The sequence below is a fragment of the Nyctibius grandis genome, chromosome Z (genome assembly GCF_013368605.1).
Source record: "Nyctibius grandis isolate bNycGra1 chromosome Z, bNycGra1.pri, whole genome shotgun sequence".
NCBI lineage: Eukaryota > Metazoa > Chordata > Aves > Nyctibiiformes > Nyctibiidae > Nyctibius > Nyctibius grandis.
In genome coordinates this window covers 7,101,717-7,116,707 of record NC_090695.1, presented here as the reverse complement: position 1 = coordinate 7,116,707, position 14,991 = coordinate 7,101,717, and the positions used below count along the sequence as shown (strand labels likewise).

Below are 14,991 nucleotides of genomic sequence, written 5' to 3'. Positions count from 1 at the left end.
AACACTGCTGAGAATGGGACGGCAAACAGTGAAAATAGGCTTGCTAATACTCGAGTGCTCTGGTATTTTCACAAAACTTGCATTTCCTGCCAGTCTTCTGCATGGGTACAGTTCTGTAATATCACATGTCAGAACTGAAAATGCTCGGAGATTTTTTTAATTTGGGTTGAAATATTTAAAATTCATGCATCTCCTGAAGGAGTTTGTTCTTTGCCAACACTTGCAGACAGTGAGAGACATTTTTTGCAAGTCATTTGCAGATGCCTCCTTTACAGGAAAATGTAGACAGTGTTAGTTTGCTGCCTGAATTGAATTTTGAATTCTATTTTTATAAATTGCAGTGGATTACTTTTTCAGACATACCATTTTGTCACTTTTTATTTTTATATGTTATCTTGGGTGAAGAGAAAACTATGTTTAATCTGGATATTCATATGTCCCAGAAATTTGTGAGTTGGAAAAGTTAAGAAAAATCTTATGAAACAAAATGTTCTGGAAGGTAGTTTTAAATTAGTAGATTTTAAACCCACCTTCACAACTTTCACGCCTTTTAAAAGCTTATATCAGAACTGATGGGGCAGGACTAAGAACAAAAGCTATTGGTATTACAAAGTTAAGCAAGAAATCCTCTGTACCCTGCTGTTCTGGCCATGATTACAGCTGCACTAAGCTAAAACCCACTCCCCCACCCCTCTTGTGACCTTGGCTGCACTTCAGCACACAGAGAATTGAAGCAAAAGGCAAACTCCGGTAAATACTGGATTCTGCCACTTGCAGATATACAGACTACATATAAAGATAACTGCACGCGTGCTCTCGCTTGCTCTCCAGCTCTCACTTTCTCTGAAGTGGACTTTGTGTGTTTGCCACTGAATTATTCTGACATAAAACTTTCCAGATCGTACTGGTGTGTTGAGCTGAACTCTGTGGCTTTGCATGGGTGCTGAGGCTTTGCAGAACTACCCATTACGCTTATAACAGTGCTAATTTTTGAGAGCCACGCAGAGAAAATTTTAGATTCAGCCCAGCTGATTTGTTCTTCACATTGCTCCTGCGGTGAAGAGGATTGATTTTTGTGTTTCTTTTGATATTTGGCTTCCTTTCCTCTGGTACTCAATGCTTCAGGCCTTAATCCTTTAACCTTGAATCTGAGCATCAAGGCTTCAGGAGGGATCAGGCCTTTTGATGGAGAGAGAACATCTTTTGTTGTACCAAACGGTTGGGAGTGGTATAAGGCAAGACAGCTCTCCAGACAGTATATGTTCCTCTGTTGTCTGAAAAGACTGTAAACAGAGGGTGGGTTTAGTGGGGATTATAAATAATCTAGAGGAAGGTGGGGTATTGGAAGCAATGGAAAAGAATTAATGACTTTAACATTTCACCAATAACCAGTCTATCATGACAGATGTGTACTGGGTTGCCAAATGCTATAGTCTGATTTGGGTAACGGTTCAAAGCTCAGCGTGTTGTGGAAATGGCAGTGTGGTCCCTGATGAAGCAGGGGAAAAAACGCTTTTCAGCTTCTCAAAGGGCAGTATTTGTGGAAGCAGATGCTTGCTTGCCCTACCCAGCATAAAGAACAGGTCTGCGGGCAGCCGGGAGAGTTCGTACTGCTGGATTTTTATAGGATCATTAATTATATGTTATAAGGCAGCTAAGCATGGCATTCCTAACTCGATGAATTCCATTATGAATGGCCTTTTCATATTCTTCATCTCATTATATTAAATGCATGTGACCTGAAGTTTAGCTAAAGTTATTGTTCGGGTTAACTTTCATTTAGTGGTTGCCTTAATTTTAGAAACAGTATGATCTTTAGATTTTATGGAGACACAGGTTTTTTTATGCATGTTTTTGCAGCACTATTTTAGATAATTTCTTTTGGAACTAGGTAGGAATCTCTATGAGGTAGCAGGGAAGGGATTTAGTCACTCCTTGATTTGCCTGGAGATTTCTGTACCCACATCCCTGGATGACAACATCCAGTTACATGGATTTGGCTATCATATCTCTGCCAGTAACTCTTAAACCCTCTGCTCTGTTCTGTCTAGTCTTGCATATCTGACTGCCTCCCTGACACATAATCGTGGTTGTGGTTGTTTTGCCTTCAGATAATTCCTAATCTGACCAAAACAGAACTCCTTACTTTTTCTTCCGATTCTCTCTTCACTTCTGATTTTGATTGTGCCACATCTTCCCTGTCACTCAGACTCCTGACCTCGGGGTCACTCTCCATTTGGGCTGCTGACAGCTATTGCAGCTTCCTTCTGCTTTGCAGCAAAAACATGCCTTCAGTGTGTCAACAGTTAAAACACCACCCCTTGCTCTAGTCCTTCATCTTGCACCTTGACTACTCTAAAGTCTTCTTTGACTGCTCAATATTCATTCCCCTCACCCATTTGAAAAACTTATATTGAATATCTTGGCTGCTTATTCAGATCTTGTCACCGTTGCTTCTCTGAAACCCCCCTTCGAAGGCTAGCTGCCTACTGTATCAGTCTATAAGGCTCTGCAGAAAGTCACAAAGCTGCTTCTTTTTTGTTTTATCTGCCACCTTCTCTTCTTTATTCCTTCAGTTACGTGAGACTTCATGTTGTTTGGTGTATTGCATGAACTTTCGGCCATGTGCTCCTACCATGTTTCAAAACTCTTTCTGAGTTTTGGGAGCGTTGGGTCACTTCATGGTGACTCCTGCGTCTCTCTGTTCTGATTATATCTTTCCTGTATCATATCTTATGTCTTTGAGACCCTTTTTTTAGAGTTTAGAGTTTTTTCAGAGTTTTTTTTCAGATTTTTCAGAGTGCTTTTTTTCCTTCCCACAACCCAGTCCTGATTTTGATGAGTTTCAAACTAATCCATCTCTTTCCACTGACCACAAGGATGGTCTCTGCTCAGTAAATCCACCTAAAATCTAAATCATACTCACCAGTGACCTAGGGAGAGAAGTATTGTAACTCACCTGCAGTGACAAATCGTCAGCTCTTCTGTGTAGAAAAGTTTACATATGGCTTCTAGAACACACAAGAGTTTGAAACAAAACAATATGCAAGTATCTTCAGTCTTCTGTCAGTAGTGCCAGACTTCACCTCTTTGTGTAATACATGCTTTTCTGTTTGATCGATGCGTAGTTAATCCTTTTTTCTCTTTTTAACTTTGTGTTCATTTAATCTCCATCTACATCTTGCATCCTTTTTGGTAAGTCATGTCTCTCAGAGATGGGCTAAATCTACATACCGGCTGTAGACTCAGTAGGGCTGAGGTGGTTCAGCAACACAAATAATGCAAGTCTCTCAACCCACATCACAGTGTCAGAGTGGCACTGCTGGCAACAGCTCTGGACAGACGTTTACAAACAGGTTATAACAAACTTGTGCAAAGGTAGGCTTCCAAGACCTAACCTCAATAGCAGTGGCTGTCAGATGGCAAGACACACTTGTATCTGCGCTCACAAAAGTACAGGGCGTACTTGTGACATTCAGTTTCTAGGGGCAGGGAACCAGCAGCCCAGAGCCTGGGCAGAGCCCACAGCTTTGCTGCCCACAGCCTTGGGCCAGGATCTCTTCCCTTCAATCCTTCTCTTGGTACTGGACATCAGACCATGCCAATGTGTATCTCACTGATATGTGCCTCTTAGCGAGGCAATGGTTTCTGTCTGGTTTCAGTTCTATTATGTCTCTTTATTTCCTGAATATGAGAGTACAAAGAAGTGTTAAATCTGTTCCGTAACCATCCTGATCGAGTCAATATTTGGTGGTGCTGTCACATTCACATAAAAGCCATGCACTGAAAGGAAATCATTAGCGTGTTGTTTTTTGTGGGGCCCAGGCCATGATTTTGAGAGTTGTATGTCATCAGTTAGACATCTAAGTCTGTATTGTACTTGCAATATATACCTGTTTTTTCAGTCATTAGCCATCAAACGCTCTACAATATATGGAACTTCAGTAGATTCAAGGCAATTGAAGTAGTCAGAAGTGATGTTTTAAACACTTACCAAGAGCGACCTTGTCAAATCTGCGTCTGCTGGGCAGGGTAATCCACTAATCTGAGTAAAGTCCGAAGTCTAACTTCTCTATTTACTTATTTTTGAGCTATAAGATTTTTTGAAAAGCAGATCAATAAACAATCTCAGTGTTTTCATTTTAGTAAGCAATATAATATAGATGAGTACTAGTGTAGTAGTAAATCATTAATATACTCCTTAATCATAGAATGACCATGTCCTACAGATGTGATTTAATCATGGAAAAAAGGCCGATGAAGTGTAAAGATGCATCAGGAGGGGTGTTTCCAACAGAAGTGGGATAGAATATGACACTATTTTAAAAGAGCTAGTATGAGAACATTTGGGATACCATGTGTATTTATAGTTGCAGACCTGGCTGTATTCTAACTGTCGTTGTTGCTGATCACTCTACAAAATAAGCATCAAAAAGCACATCAGGTTTGTGTTTGGTATTGGGAAGCCAGTGTGGTGTGAGGGGACATGCTGGCATCATGTCAGAACTGTACCTTGTTCCTGGACTGAGCCTGTGCCAACACACTGAGCCTCTGATGGCTTTTTGGAATAAGAAAAGCGTTAGTGTCTCCAGATTCATTGGTCCCAAGATTTGTAAGACTTCGATACTAACAGACTTATACAACCCTAAAACCCAATAGTAATCTGTGCTTAAAATGCTTGTTTCAATCATTATGTGATACAGATAAAGATGATTAGAATAACAGGACAGAATTTTCATGGAAAAAGATGGGTCCTGTAAGGGTGCTCCCATGTTGGTTTCAGTGGTGATGGTTTGTGATCCCTAGAGAAATCAGATTCAAGGACAGCAGCCTCAGAAGAACAGGAAAGGTAAAACGTCTAATTGTGTTTATTATGGAATCTGATGCATTTATGAAAGGCTTTTACTGCAACATGTCCCCTGATATCAGGGGAGCTGTCAGTGACCCAGAAGGTCACCTCAGGATTCTTAGGAGTACGTGTATTTGCTCAGTTTAGTAGTTATTCATTTTCATTGCTATTGGTGTGAGAAGTTTGTAACTTTATGTTCCTTCATTTCCTGTCTTAGAAACCAGGCATGATAATTTATCATACCAGCATCCCAGGAATTGAAAATTAGCAACTATCAAGTGCTACTTTGTCAGTGACAGAAGCAACTGTAGATGTTATGTCTTTTATAACTCTTCTGTCCACATATAGGCACTACAGGATACTCCAAAACTCTTTATTTTCTGTGCATATGTAACTCTTCATAATACCTGCACACAAGAGTGCAGTCTTAAATGTCTGTTGCTCTAATTAGGCTTCTCTTCAAACTGTCTCATTAGTAGGGCACACTGGAAACCCTGTGAGTACCTACTTTCCAACTCTTATTGTGTCCCTCCGCTCCTGTATTGTCACTTGTCTTTAGCAAATGATTGCTCCATGATGTGATCTATGATCAGAAAAAGGGCTTTTGCAATTGCTGCTCATTTACTGAAAGCTCCTGTTATCAACACCTATCAGCCTGCCTGGAAACTCCTACGGAGGAGGAAGTGCTTATGTACTGACAGTCTTAGAGAAGGAAAACGTAAGGACTCTTGCACCAGGCAGGTGGTTACCTGCACACTCGGACCGATCTCTGCAGCAACAGCTCAGCGACAGCCTGTTTTGCAGTGCAGCCCATCTACTGTAAAGTCTTTTGTTCTGGGTGAGCCAAATTGAGAAGGGATGATGCATTGTTCTTCTATGCCTTTATCACAACCAAATTGCAATCTAATTTGGGGGATGTTTGTTCAGGAGATAGCTTGCATGTGGCATTTCCATGGGCACCTTGTGAATGGGGCTGACTCTCAGCCAAACAATAGTGGTGCTTGATAAGGCACTAAGACAGGCATTCACTTTGCTGTAGAGCATGCAATTCTCCTTCTGAAGGAGAGACTGACGTGGCTTGATCTACTGGAGAAGTTTGGATTTAGTTCAAAAACTTTATTTGTCCTAAACAGGCTTTTGCATCATTCCTTATGGTACTTTCACTGGTGACAGCTAGGCATGCTTTTCAGATATACAGACGCTGTTTTGAAGGATTGTTTTTATACCTATGACTTGACATTTACATGACTTTCTTTTGTGAAGGCTGACAGCACTGCTTGCTGGAACGACAGCTGCTCTGCTCTGCTCTGTAAGAAAGGCCAAACACACAATCACAGCATTTTGTCCTGCTAAAGCTTTGCCAGTCTGTTTTCTGTGGCCATTTCTCTATGACTGTCTGAAAACCTTTGTGTTGGAATTTTCTTTGGATTCAGAAGAGAAGAGGGAAGAGTAACCACAGCTCATTTTGCTGTTTATTAGGAAAACTAAGATGTGGGAAAGGTGCTGGTAGGGAGCTGAAATATAGCTAACTTAAAGCAGAATGAGGACAGGGCTTCAAAGGGAAGGCATGACTATAATTTTAGGTGGAATTTAGCTTAGTACTCACTACAAACGGACCTCTAACTGTGTATATTAAATGAAGTCCTGACATCACTGAAGATAAAGTCAGTATTCTGATTGATTCAATGAGTCCAGGGTTTCACCTATGGCTGGTATGATCTAACAGGTCATTGCTAATTAAGAGCATATAAGGCCCCAGTTCTTACTGGTGGAATTAAATATCTGAGCACCAGTCACTGAGGGAACGGGGAAGGAACTGGTCTCTGAAAGAGTGGTCTGGAGAAGCCATGCTATGGATTACTATACCCTGTTACAGCTTGATATATGGAAAAGTTTTTAGCATAGTGGCCGGTATAGCTACTCCAAGATGAGAGAAAAGTAAACGAAATGCAGTAGGTCCAAGAGAGACAGATGAACAGAAAAAAAAAAACAACAGAGAAACCTGATACAGACAAAGGCACTACTGAATTCAAGACGCTGAGCCTGAAGAGGACTCTAAAAGAAGAAAGCTCTGCATCACTCCCCAGCAATATATTGTGTGCGTAATAACATGTAGATTGTAGGCAATCACTGTCTGTTTTCTGTGATGAAAAATACTGTTACAAGCAGGTTTGATAATATTTATATTTCAGTTCCAGAACTCTCACTGGTTGCTGAGGTGTTCCCCTACCTGTCCCTTCTGCCTTTCGCCTAGAAAAATATGTGAGAAAGCAGATGGACTCAATCCCAGAGATCATGGACCTCGTGGAGCAGGTCCAGAGGAGGGCCACAGACACCATCAGCAGGTTGGAACACCCCTCGTCTAAGGAAAGGCTGTGAGAGTTGGGGTTGTTCCGCCTCGAGAGGAGAAGGCTCCGGGGAGACCTTATTGTGGCATTTCAATACTTAAAGGGGGCTTAGAAGAAAGATGGCCACAGACTTTTGAATAGGGCCTGTAGGCGTAGCACAAGGGGTAATGGTTTCCAACTCAAAGAGGGGACATTCAGACTAGATACAAGGAAGACATTTTTTACCAGGAGGGTGGTGAAACACTGGGACTGACTGCCCAGAGAGGTTGGTGGGAGATGCCCCCTCTCTGGAAAAATTCAAGGTCAGCTTGGACGGGGCTCTCAGCAACCTGATCTAGCTGAAGATGGCCCTGCTCATTGCTGCAGGGTTGCACTAGATGACCTTTGAAGGTCCCTCCCAACCCAAACTATTCTATGATTCCATGATCTCAGAACTATAATTGAACATGCTGTCTAGAAAGGAAAGCAGCTGTTTCTTATTAACATGTACTGGATCTCAGCAGTGTCATTAACAGGCTGATGCATCTAACATAAGCCTAAAAATGCCAGGTTTCATAATTGGGCAACGAAATCTCGCTCGAGGCTTGAATACGGCCTTCAAGGTCCGTATTCGAATAGGATATTTTTCCTGCTTTTTAAAGGAGGGGAAAAATGTTAAGCTTAGATTTTTTTCAAGCACTCTATGTTTCACTATGGTAGGCTTTAGATTTTTAACTGTGTTTTTAAGGTGGTTGATCTGCTGACATGAGCAGATTGGTTTTGTGGCAAGGAGCAGAAGGGTGATGGCGTTCAGGGATGAGAGATTGCCCTGAAGTTCACGCTGTTCTTCTTGCTTGCAACACTCTTGCCTCCCTTCCAGCTCTACTCAGCCGTCCTGTAGATTTGCACACCCTATGCGAAGCACGAGCGAGTGGACCAGTCTCCCTCCTCTCTCCCTTGTGCTGCTCTGCTGGCTTGTACATCTTGACGTGTTTCTCCGCAGCTCTGCTGGAAAGAAGGGGCAGGCTGTGTCCCCTCAGAAGAGGACTCCAGGTTGCAGATGGAGATGTGCTAAGGAGGGCCGTAAGCTCTACCTCTGTTGTCAGGATTTTCCTCATGGTTAACTCTAAGCAGACACACGTGGTGTATTCACTAATTTCAGGTGTCCTTTCTCAGTGAGTCAAGTGTCTGGGAGTCAGTTCCAGTTCTCTTCCACCTCTGCTGCCCTGCTTGCTGTCCAGGGGCCCAGCTTCTTCACTGCATTAGTTTCTTATCTTCATTGCCTTGTGGATTAGGGTAATCACACTGCCCTACCCGATAACATTGCTGGAAAAAAACACTTGAAAAATCTGAGGCACTTGGTAGTTCTGGAAGCAGGGGCTTACAGAGAGTGACACAATACACTTGAGAGGACTGGAAAAAGCTGTGGTTGTTCAGGAGACCACTGTTGTCGCTTCTTAGATCCACTCGTCCAAAGTCTACAGTCCTTTTCTCCCTGAGAATATTTTTTTATTTGCCATGCAGACAATCAGCTTCCCAAACAGTCCCATTTTGGAACTAGTGGTTTTTAAAAGTGTGGTTTGGTAACTCAATTTAAACTGATCTAAATTTGGACCCCTGCTGAAAAGAAGACCCCGTGATATATTGACACCTTCTTCTCTGTCCCAGCATTTGTGATACTGCTCTTTATACCGGGCTGACTCTGGAAGCTGATCTGGCTGAAATTTCTCCCAGGCAAAGTGGCAGGGGGAAGCAATTTTCAGTCTGTTTGTCAAACTGCGAAGCAATTTTCAGTCTGTTTGTCAAACTGCATCTGAAATGGCAATACAGGTTCCAGCTACAAAAACGTATTGCTTGGGTTGTCTACTTATCACCAGTTTTGCATCATTAAGTGTTATGCATTCTTGGCCTGATATAATTGCAGCAGATTGCACACATGAACTGTTAATTATTTTATTTTTAAAACAGAAATTATGGAACAGGAAAATAACATTCCAACATGTTTGCTTTTGGAACTAACCTACCACGACAATCTGTTAGTTTGATAATGGTTAAACTCGCAAGCCCTTGCCTCAACAGGGTGCAGTAGGGTACCATTAAGGCAGCCATCTGTTGAACATATATACTGGAGGCATGAGTTGCCTCACGTTTTGGGTTTCTGACTAGTTGTATTGTAGTCATCAGATGAGCGCTAGGTACGGAGCAGGGAAGAGATGAAACCTCATGGGCGTACACATGCTGATAGTAAACGCTACTCTGTGGCAAGAGTCTTAGCTGCTTGAGTTACTTAGCGATTCAATAGATCTGTAAAACTCCATTTGCAGACACAGGCTACCATTATGTAGGATTGATTCATCAGGATGAGCAGCTAAAAAAAGTTAAATCCTATCAGAGTTTTCCTGCATTAATTTAAAAATGAATTTAGTTGGCTCTAAATGGACATTTATTTTAGTATCTTGAAGAACTGACTTTCCTCTATTAAAGCAGAATAATGTATCTATATGGTGCCCTAACTTGAAGAGTACATAAAGATTAGTAAATAAGACCCCATTAAAAATACTTATAATGTAAGTAACATGGGTCCCAATAGCCTTTCTAATGTCCATTAATGCTTATTCTGAGGATCAGAGCTCATTTTACTGAGCCATTTAGTCAAACCGTGTGATTATTTAGAAAGTTAATTCATGCATACTAAAATCTAGCTTAAGTAATGCAGAGGGTAGGAGGTAAAACTCTATGGAGACGATAGTCCTTTTTGTTATTTAATGATCAGCCATAATTAACTTGCAAATTTGAAATAATTAGAACAAATTAAAGGTATTTAACTTTGCCTCCCTAAAGAAAAATTCAAATTGCACCAAATGCAGCTTTAAATTATTCAAGTCTCAGAGGTCTGTGCTGGGTTTTTTTACAATGCCTTTTCTATGATGAGAATACCAATCTGCTTTTTGTCAGAAAGCATCCTATCAAGTAATTGTTCTTTGTGTCTAATAAATGACAGCTATTCTTCTTTGTAAAAGTATTTCAGTCTCTGAAGACTACATCAGCATTTCCATGGCATTTTAATTCAATAAAACAAAAGGTTAATGTTTTTCTACTTTTTAAGTAATGCAAATACTAGCAGTATTCAGTGGGTCCTGAATGACATTTAAAATTTGCCATTCACGCTCAGCAGGGATATCGCGATATGAGGCTCAGGCAAAATGGGAAAAAAGTTCAGAGTGTGTTTTCCTTTGTTGGTGATGTCCTTCGATATTAATAAGGAGGCAGCAGGGCTGAGACTCGCTTCTTTTCTGGTGATGCTACTCTACAACTCCTGCCTTAGTATGTAGGTTAGATAGGTTAATAAGGTCTTTATTTTAGACAGTCTTCTCTGTTGTGTAGTTTCAGGGAGTAGCATGAAAATTCATTGGATATTGTGGTGCCCTGCAGGAGTCCTACTGACCATACTGCATTTGAGTGATACGATGGGTTGCTGGATTTGAAAATAGAGGAGGACCTGTTTTGTCGCTTAACCTGTCTAGCTATACATAACTGATCCCTTTGGACGATACATTAGTTTTAAATTTTCCAGGTTGCAATAGTCACATTGTTCATTTTACTAATTATTCCACAGGTGAATCTATGTTCTGAAGTAGATTTCTTGGTTTTCCTTATGTTTTCTTTGTTTAATTTTGGTACGTTGTTAATTATTGAGTTTTTGTATCTCTCTGATTATCTCTTTCCCTCCTTGGTCTTCACACCTCTTGGATTAAGTGTTTGTTATTTTAAGATTGGACCCTCTATGCTTACTTGAGCAAAAATTTAGCGTGAGATTTCTTTTATTAAATACTAAAGAACCAGGCTCTAATTAGTTGTTTAGTGAGCTATAAATGCAAATACACTTGCTTTTGTTATTTTCTCATAAATTAGCTTCTGTAACTTCTTCTTGGTGTCTGTTTCTGTTTGAATTGCTTCTGCCATAGCGTTATTTAAACCAAAACTCTGTATTCTAGAGGTAACCATACCATGTAAAAGGTATTGCAGTGAACCAGTCAAGTAATCACCTTCTCCTCTACAAGCCAAAGGTCACTGTCTTCACAGAAGGTCTGTAGGTTGTAATTAAATGTACTTTAAAAACTCTAAAAGCACCCAAATAATGACAACCTCAGTGTTTTTAAATGCTGTTAATCATCCAAGTACAGACAAATGGAATATCAAGCCCTGTATTATCAGAGAAATCTGGTCAAGTATCACACCTTTAAGCCTCTTTAAACAGTAATTAGGGTCCAAACTCACTTCTTGCTGTACTCTGGGTTGCAGAAATTAGAAGGTTAATAATTTCATATAATTCAAATAAGATACTAATTTAGTCCACCATAAATTTTAATAACACTTCGCAATATTATTAGTGGCCTTAAAGTAAACGGAGGTTATTCAGAGAAGTTTTATCCAACACTTCAGCCAGTTATTACAGGTCATAAGCCATTATATAATGTTCTGCATTAATAATACAGGAGTAATACTAATTGTCCAACAGGTGCAGTGGGCCCTATTAAACAATGGTTTATACAGCACATTGATTTGAAAATTTTAATTTGGCTATCATTTTCTGCTGGGAACATCAGATATCTGTTTTTTCCTCAGATGTACAGTAACTCCAGTAGTATAAGCTTTTAGGTAGAAGATTCTTGTGAATCAGCCTCCACAAAGCTGTATCCCAAATAATACACTCAGTGGAAAGTCTTTGGGTTGCCCATGTAAAATTGGTGCTTAAACAGGAAAAAGATTTGTTTAACCTTCTGTTAACTTAGGAAAGCTGTATGTCACTCCCATGACTGCAAGTAGAGCAGTATAATCTTGGGATTAATTGTATTCCTTCATGTGGATAATCCAAAGATTTTTTAAATGTTTTTAATTGCTTTTTATGATGGTGGTGGGACTAATGATGTATACGTGTTGGGAATCGTCATTTAAAGCAGTAGTTGTTTCCCAGAGAGCAGAATTTGAGAGAAGTAGGTTGTCTTCACTGAGAGAAAGATGGATCTCCATAGCCTCCTGTCTTTCCAAAATGTTCTGTGATTGCACGTGTCTGCAGAGACTGAAGTCATGCTTGCTCCACATCACCAAATTTGCCTCCTGGCTCTATCTGTGCAGTGTTTATGATCTTGTGCTGAAATTCGTCTTGAACCATAATGGTTCTGGTTAGCTTTCTCTTTTCTTACTCTACTCAAACTGCTGCGCTTGCTGCACCAGATACTCTCCCACTGGTTTGCTCATACGTTCTCTATCCTGCTTACAAGTACCTCTGTTCATTCATCTCACCTCTTTTTGTCTCATCTCCTCTCATCCCTTTCTTCTTGAATTGATGTATCATCTGCTTCCCTTTTGCAAACCATGACTCCAGTTTCTTCTTCACATGATCTTCTCTATTTCCTCTTTTCTAATTACTCTTTCTTCCAACCTTGCTCCACTGTGCTGGACAAAGTACTTTCTATATCTTCGTCTCACTTGTCCTGTCCTAACCACTTAGGAAATCCAGGACCTAATGCTTTAGGGAATGTGCTAAATGCCACAAAGCTCCGAATACAATTGTCAGAGTAGTGCCAGCTGCTGATAACCAAAGACTCCTGATAAAGTAGGTTGATAACTCTTCAATCATTAGGCATCCTCCTTTCAGGGATAGTAAATGGATTCAACAGGAGCTCAACCAGCAGCATGACGGTTATGCTTCTGAAGAGTGAAAATGGGGGAGAGGGCTGGGTGCAGAGTTAAAAGGGCTGGATGCGTCATGTAATAGCATGATCTTTCTTTTCTCGCAGTGTACTGGTGTTGAAACATGAAGATTGTTTTCCGAGGGCACCTCCAGTGAGCAAAACCTCCAGAACACCAGGGAGCAGTGGTGGGAGCAGTTCGGGGAAGAAAATGGTTGGTTTTGGTGCAAATGTGGAAGATAGGCAAACCCTTCTGATGCAGACCAAGAGGGAAGGCACCAAGTCAAGGAGAGGTAAGGGGAAGCATACTGTATTGCAGGGCCATGTGTGTGCTGATGGCATTTGTACATAATGTGTTCAAGAGCATGTCATAAAATGTGCAATTAGAGGGAGAGGATTGCAAGTTGCTTCAAAACAACCTAAGAGAAGGTAAGCTGCGTTTAAAGTAATAAAAAGCATAGAAAGCCTTGTAAATAACAAGTGATCTTCTTGCCTGGTGTTTCTGATGGAAGGGAAAAAATAGCCCTTTAATCTCAAAAAGCTGCTTCAACAATTCTTTTTCCTTTCCCAGCAAGCAGAGAATAAGTGCAGTGGGGCTTGCTCTTGAAAAGTAATCTTCTTCACATTCTTTTCCTCCCCAAGCAGTGGCTCCACCATCACAAGCTGATATTTTGCCACACAGGGATGTCTGTATGGCAAGAATCTATCCTGCTTTTAGCTTAGTACCTCCACTTAAGGAGCAGAGAAGCAGTCTTTCTTAGGAAGAGAAAGGGTTGGGAACAAAAGCAGCTTGGATGTTTCACTGCCGAGCCTTGAACATAATCCTTGGTTCAATTATGAGCTAGCTTTTTTTTATTTTAACTTGTCAGCCAGTTTGCTGTATATGTCAGCATAAAAATAAAGAAAATGGCAAAATGAGAAGAAATGTGGTGCAGTTCTCAAAGGAACAAATAACTTGTGTTATTGGTTAAGACCGTACCAACATTAAAAAGCAGTCCCTGTGAAGAAACTTTCAAAAGGGTATCATCAGCCTGGACCCAAACAGTGGCTGAGGTTAATCTCTTCCAAGGCACAGCTACAAAAGTTGGAAGCCTGTAAAGGGCTTGTGTCCAAAAAAATCAATTTCTAATTTGAAACAAAATCATTTTTGACTAACAGGGGTTCAGGACCCATTACTTTTGCTGTATAGTCTGCTGACATTTCACACTTTCTGTTGTGCACAATGAATCCTAATAGTCATTTTATAACATTGCTACACCAATCAATTTAAGCAAGAGAAAGCCGTTACAATTCTGCAAAGTTTCAGGGGCAATTTTCACTGATGGTTTTCTTTTATGTTTTTTTTCAGCTATCATTATTTTTTTCTTCTCTTTTCCTCTTTCTTCTCCCCCCCTCCTTCTCAATACTGTAGTGATGAAATTGAGATTTTTCACAGTTGGATGATGGGTTTTGTTCCTTGGATAGGGATAGTCCCCAAAAAGTAATTTATTTTCCATAGATTTGGGGAAAAAAAATCCAACCTGGCCTCTGCTTCATTCATTCATTTTGTTTTGTAGTACTTAGGAGAAGTTACAAGCTGCACCTGGCTATTGCACATAGCAACTGAGCTGCACCTACGCTGATTTAGTGATCGTAGTGGTCAGCATAATATCTGAAGATGGTGGGTATCTTTTGCAAACACTTACTGGGATTGCTAGCTTTGAAGATGCAGAGCTGCATGGCAAAATTTAACTTATAATCATTGGCGCTTGCTGTGACACCAGATAAAGTTCAGAGAAATGCTTTCAAGCTGTGGAACAACCTCAGGTCTATTACTGATTTGAATGACTTGTTTATCACAAGGCAAATTACCTAGCACTAATCACTGAAGTTGAAGTCTTCTGTATTTAGTAGCTTTTTAATTGGCTTCCTTCTGTTATATGTTTGGACTCCTTTAACAAGCGTACACACATACTTGTAAAGTGTTTTTTCTGTCTTTGGGGATCACCAGGGCACAGTGTCAATTTTCTTAATTCTAGTTAGCTCTGGACTTAGCTGTCTCTGTCCTGGCTTCTGCTGGATCTTCCCATCTGTTGCTGACTGGAGATTTCTGCTTCAGAATTTATTTTTTTTATTAGGGAGC

The 14,991-nt window shown here is 40.5% G+C and overlaps 1 protein-coding gene across 2 annotated transcripts in view; it reads left to right on the top strand.

The window, feature by feature from the left end:
• Nucleotides 1-14,991, top strand: part of KIAA1328 (KIAA1328 ortholog) — a 178,675-nt gene that overhangs the window by 128,080 nt on the left and 35,604 nt on the right. For both annotated transcript variants that reach the window (XM_068423024.1, XM_068423023.1), the window contains one exon: nucleotides 12,978-13,162. In XM_068423024.1, coding sequence (XP_068279125.1) covers nucleotides 12,978-13,162 — 185 coding nt within the window. The remainder of the gene's footprint in view (nucleotides 1-12,977; nucleotides 13,163-14,991) is intronic.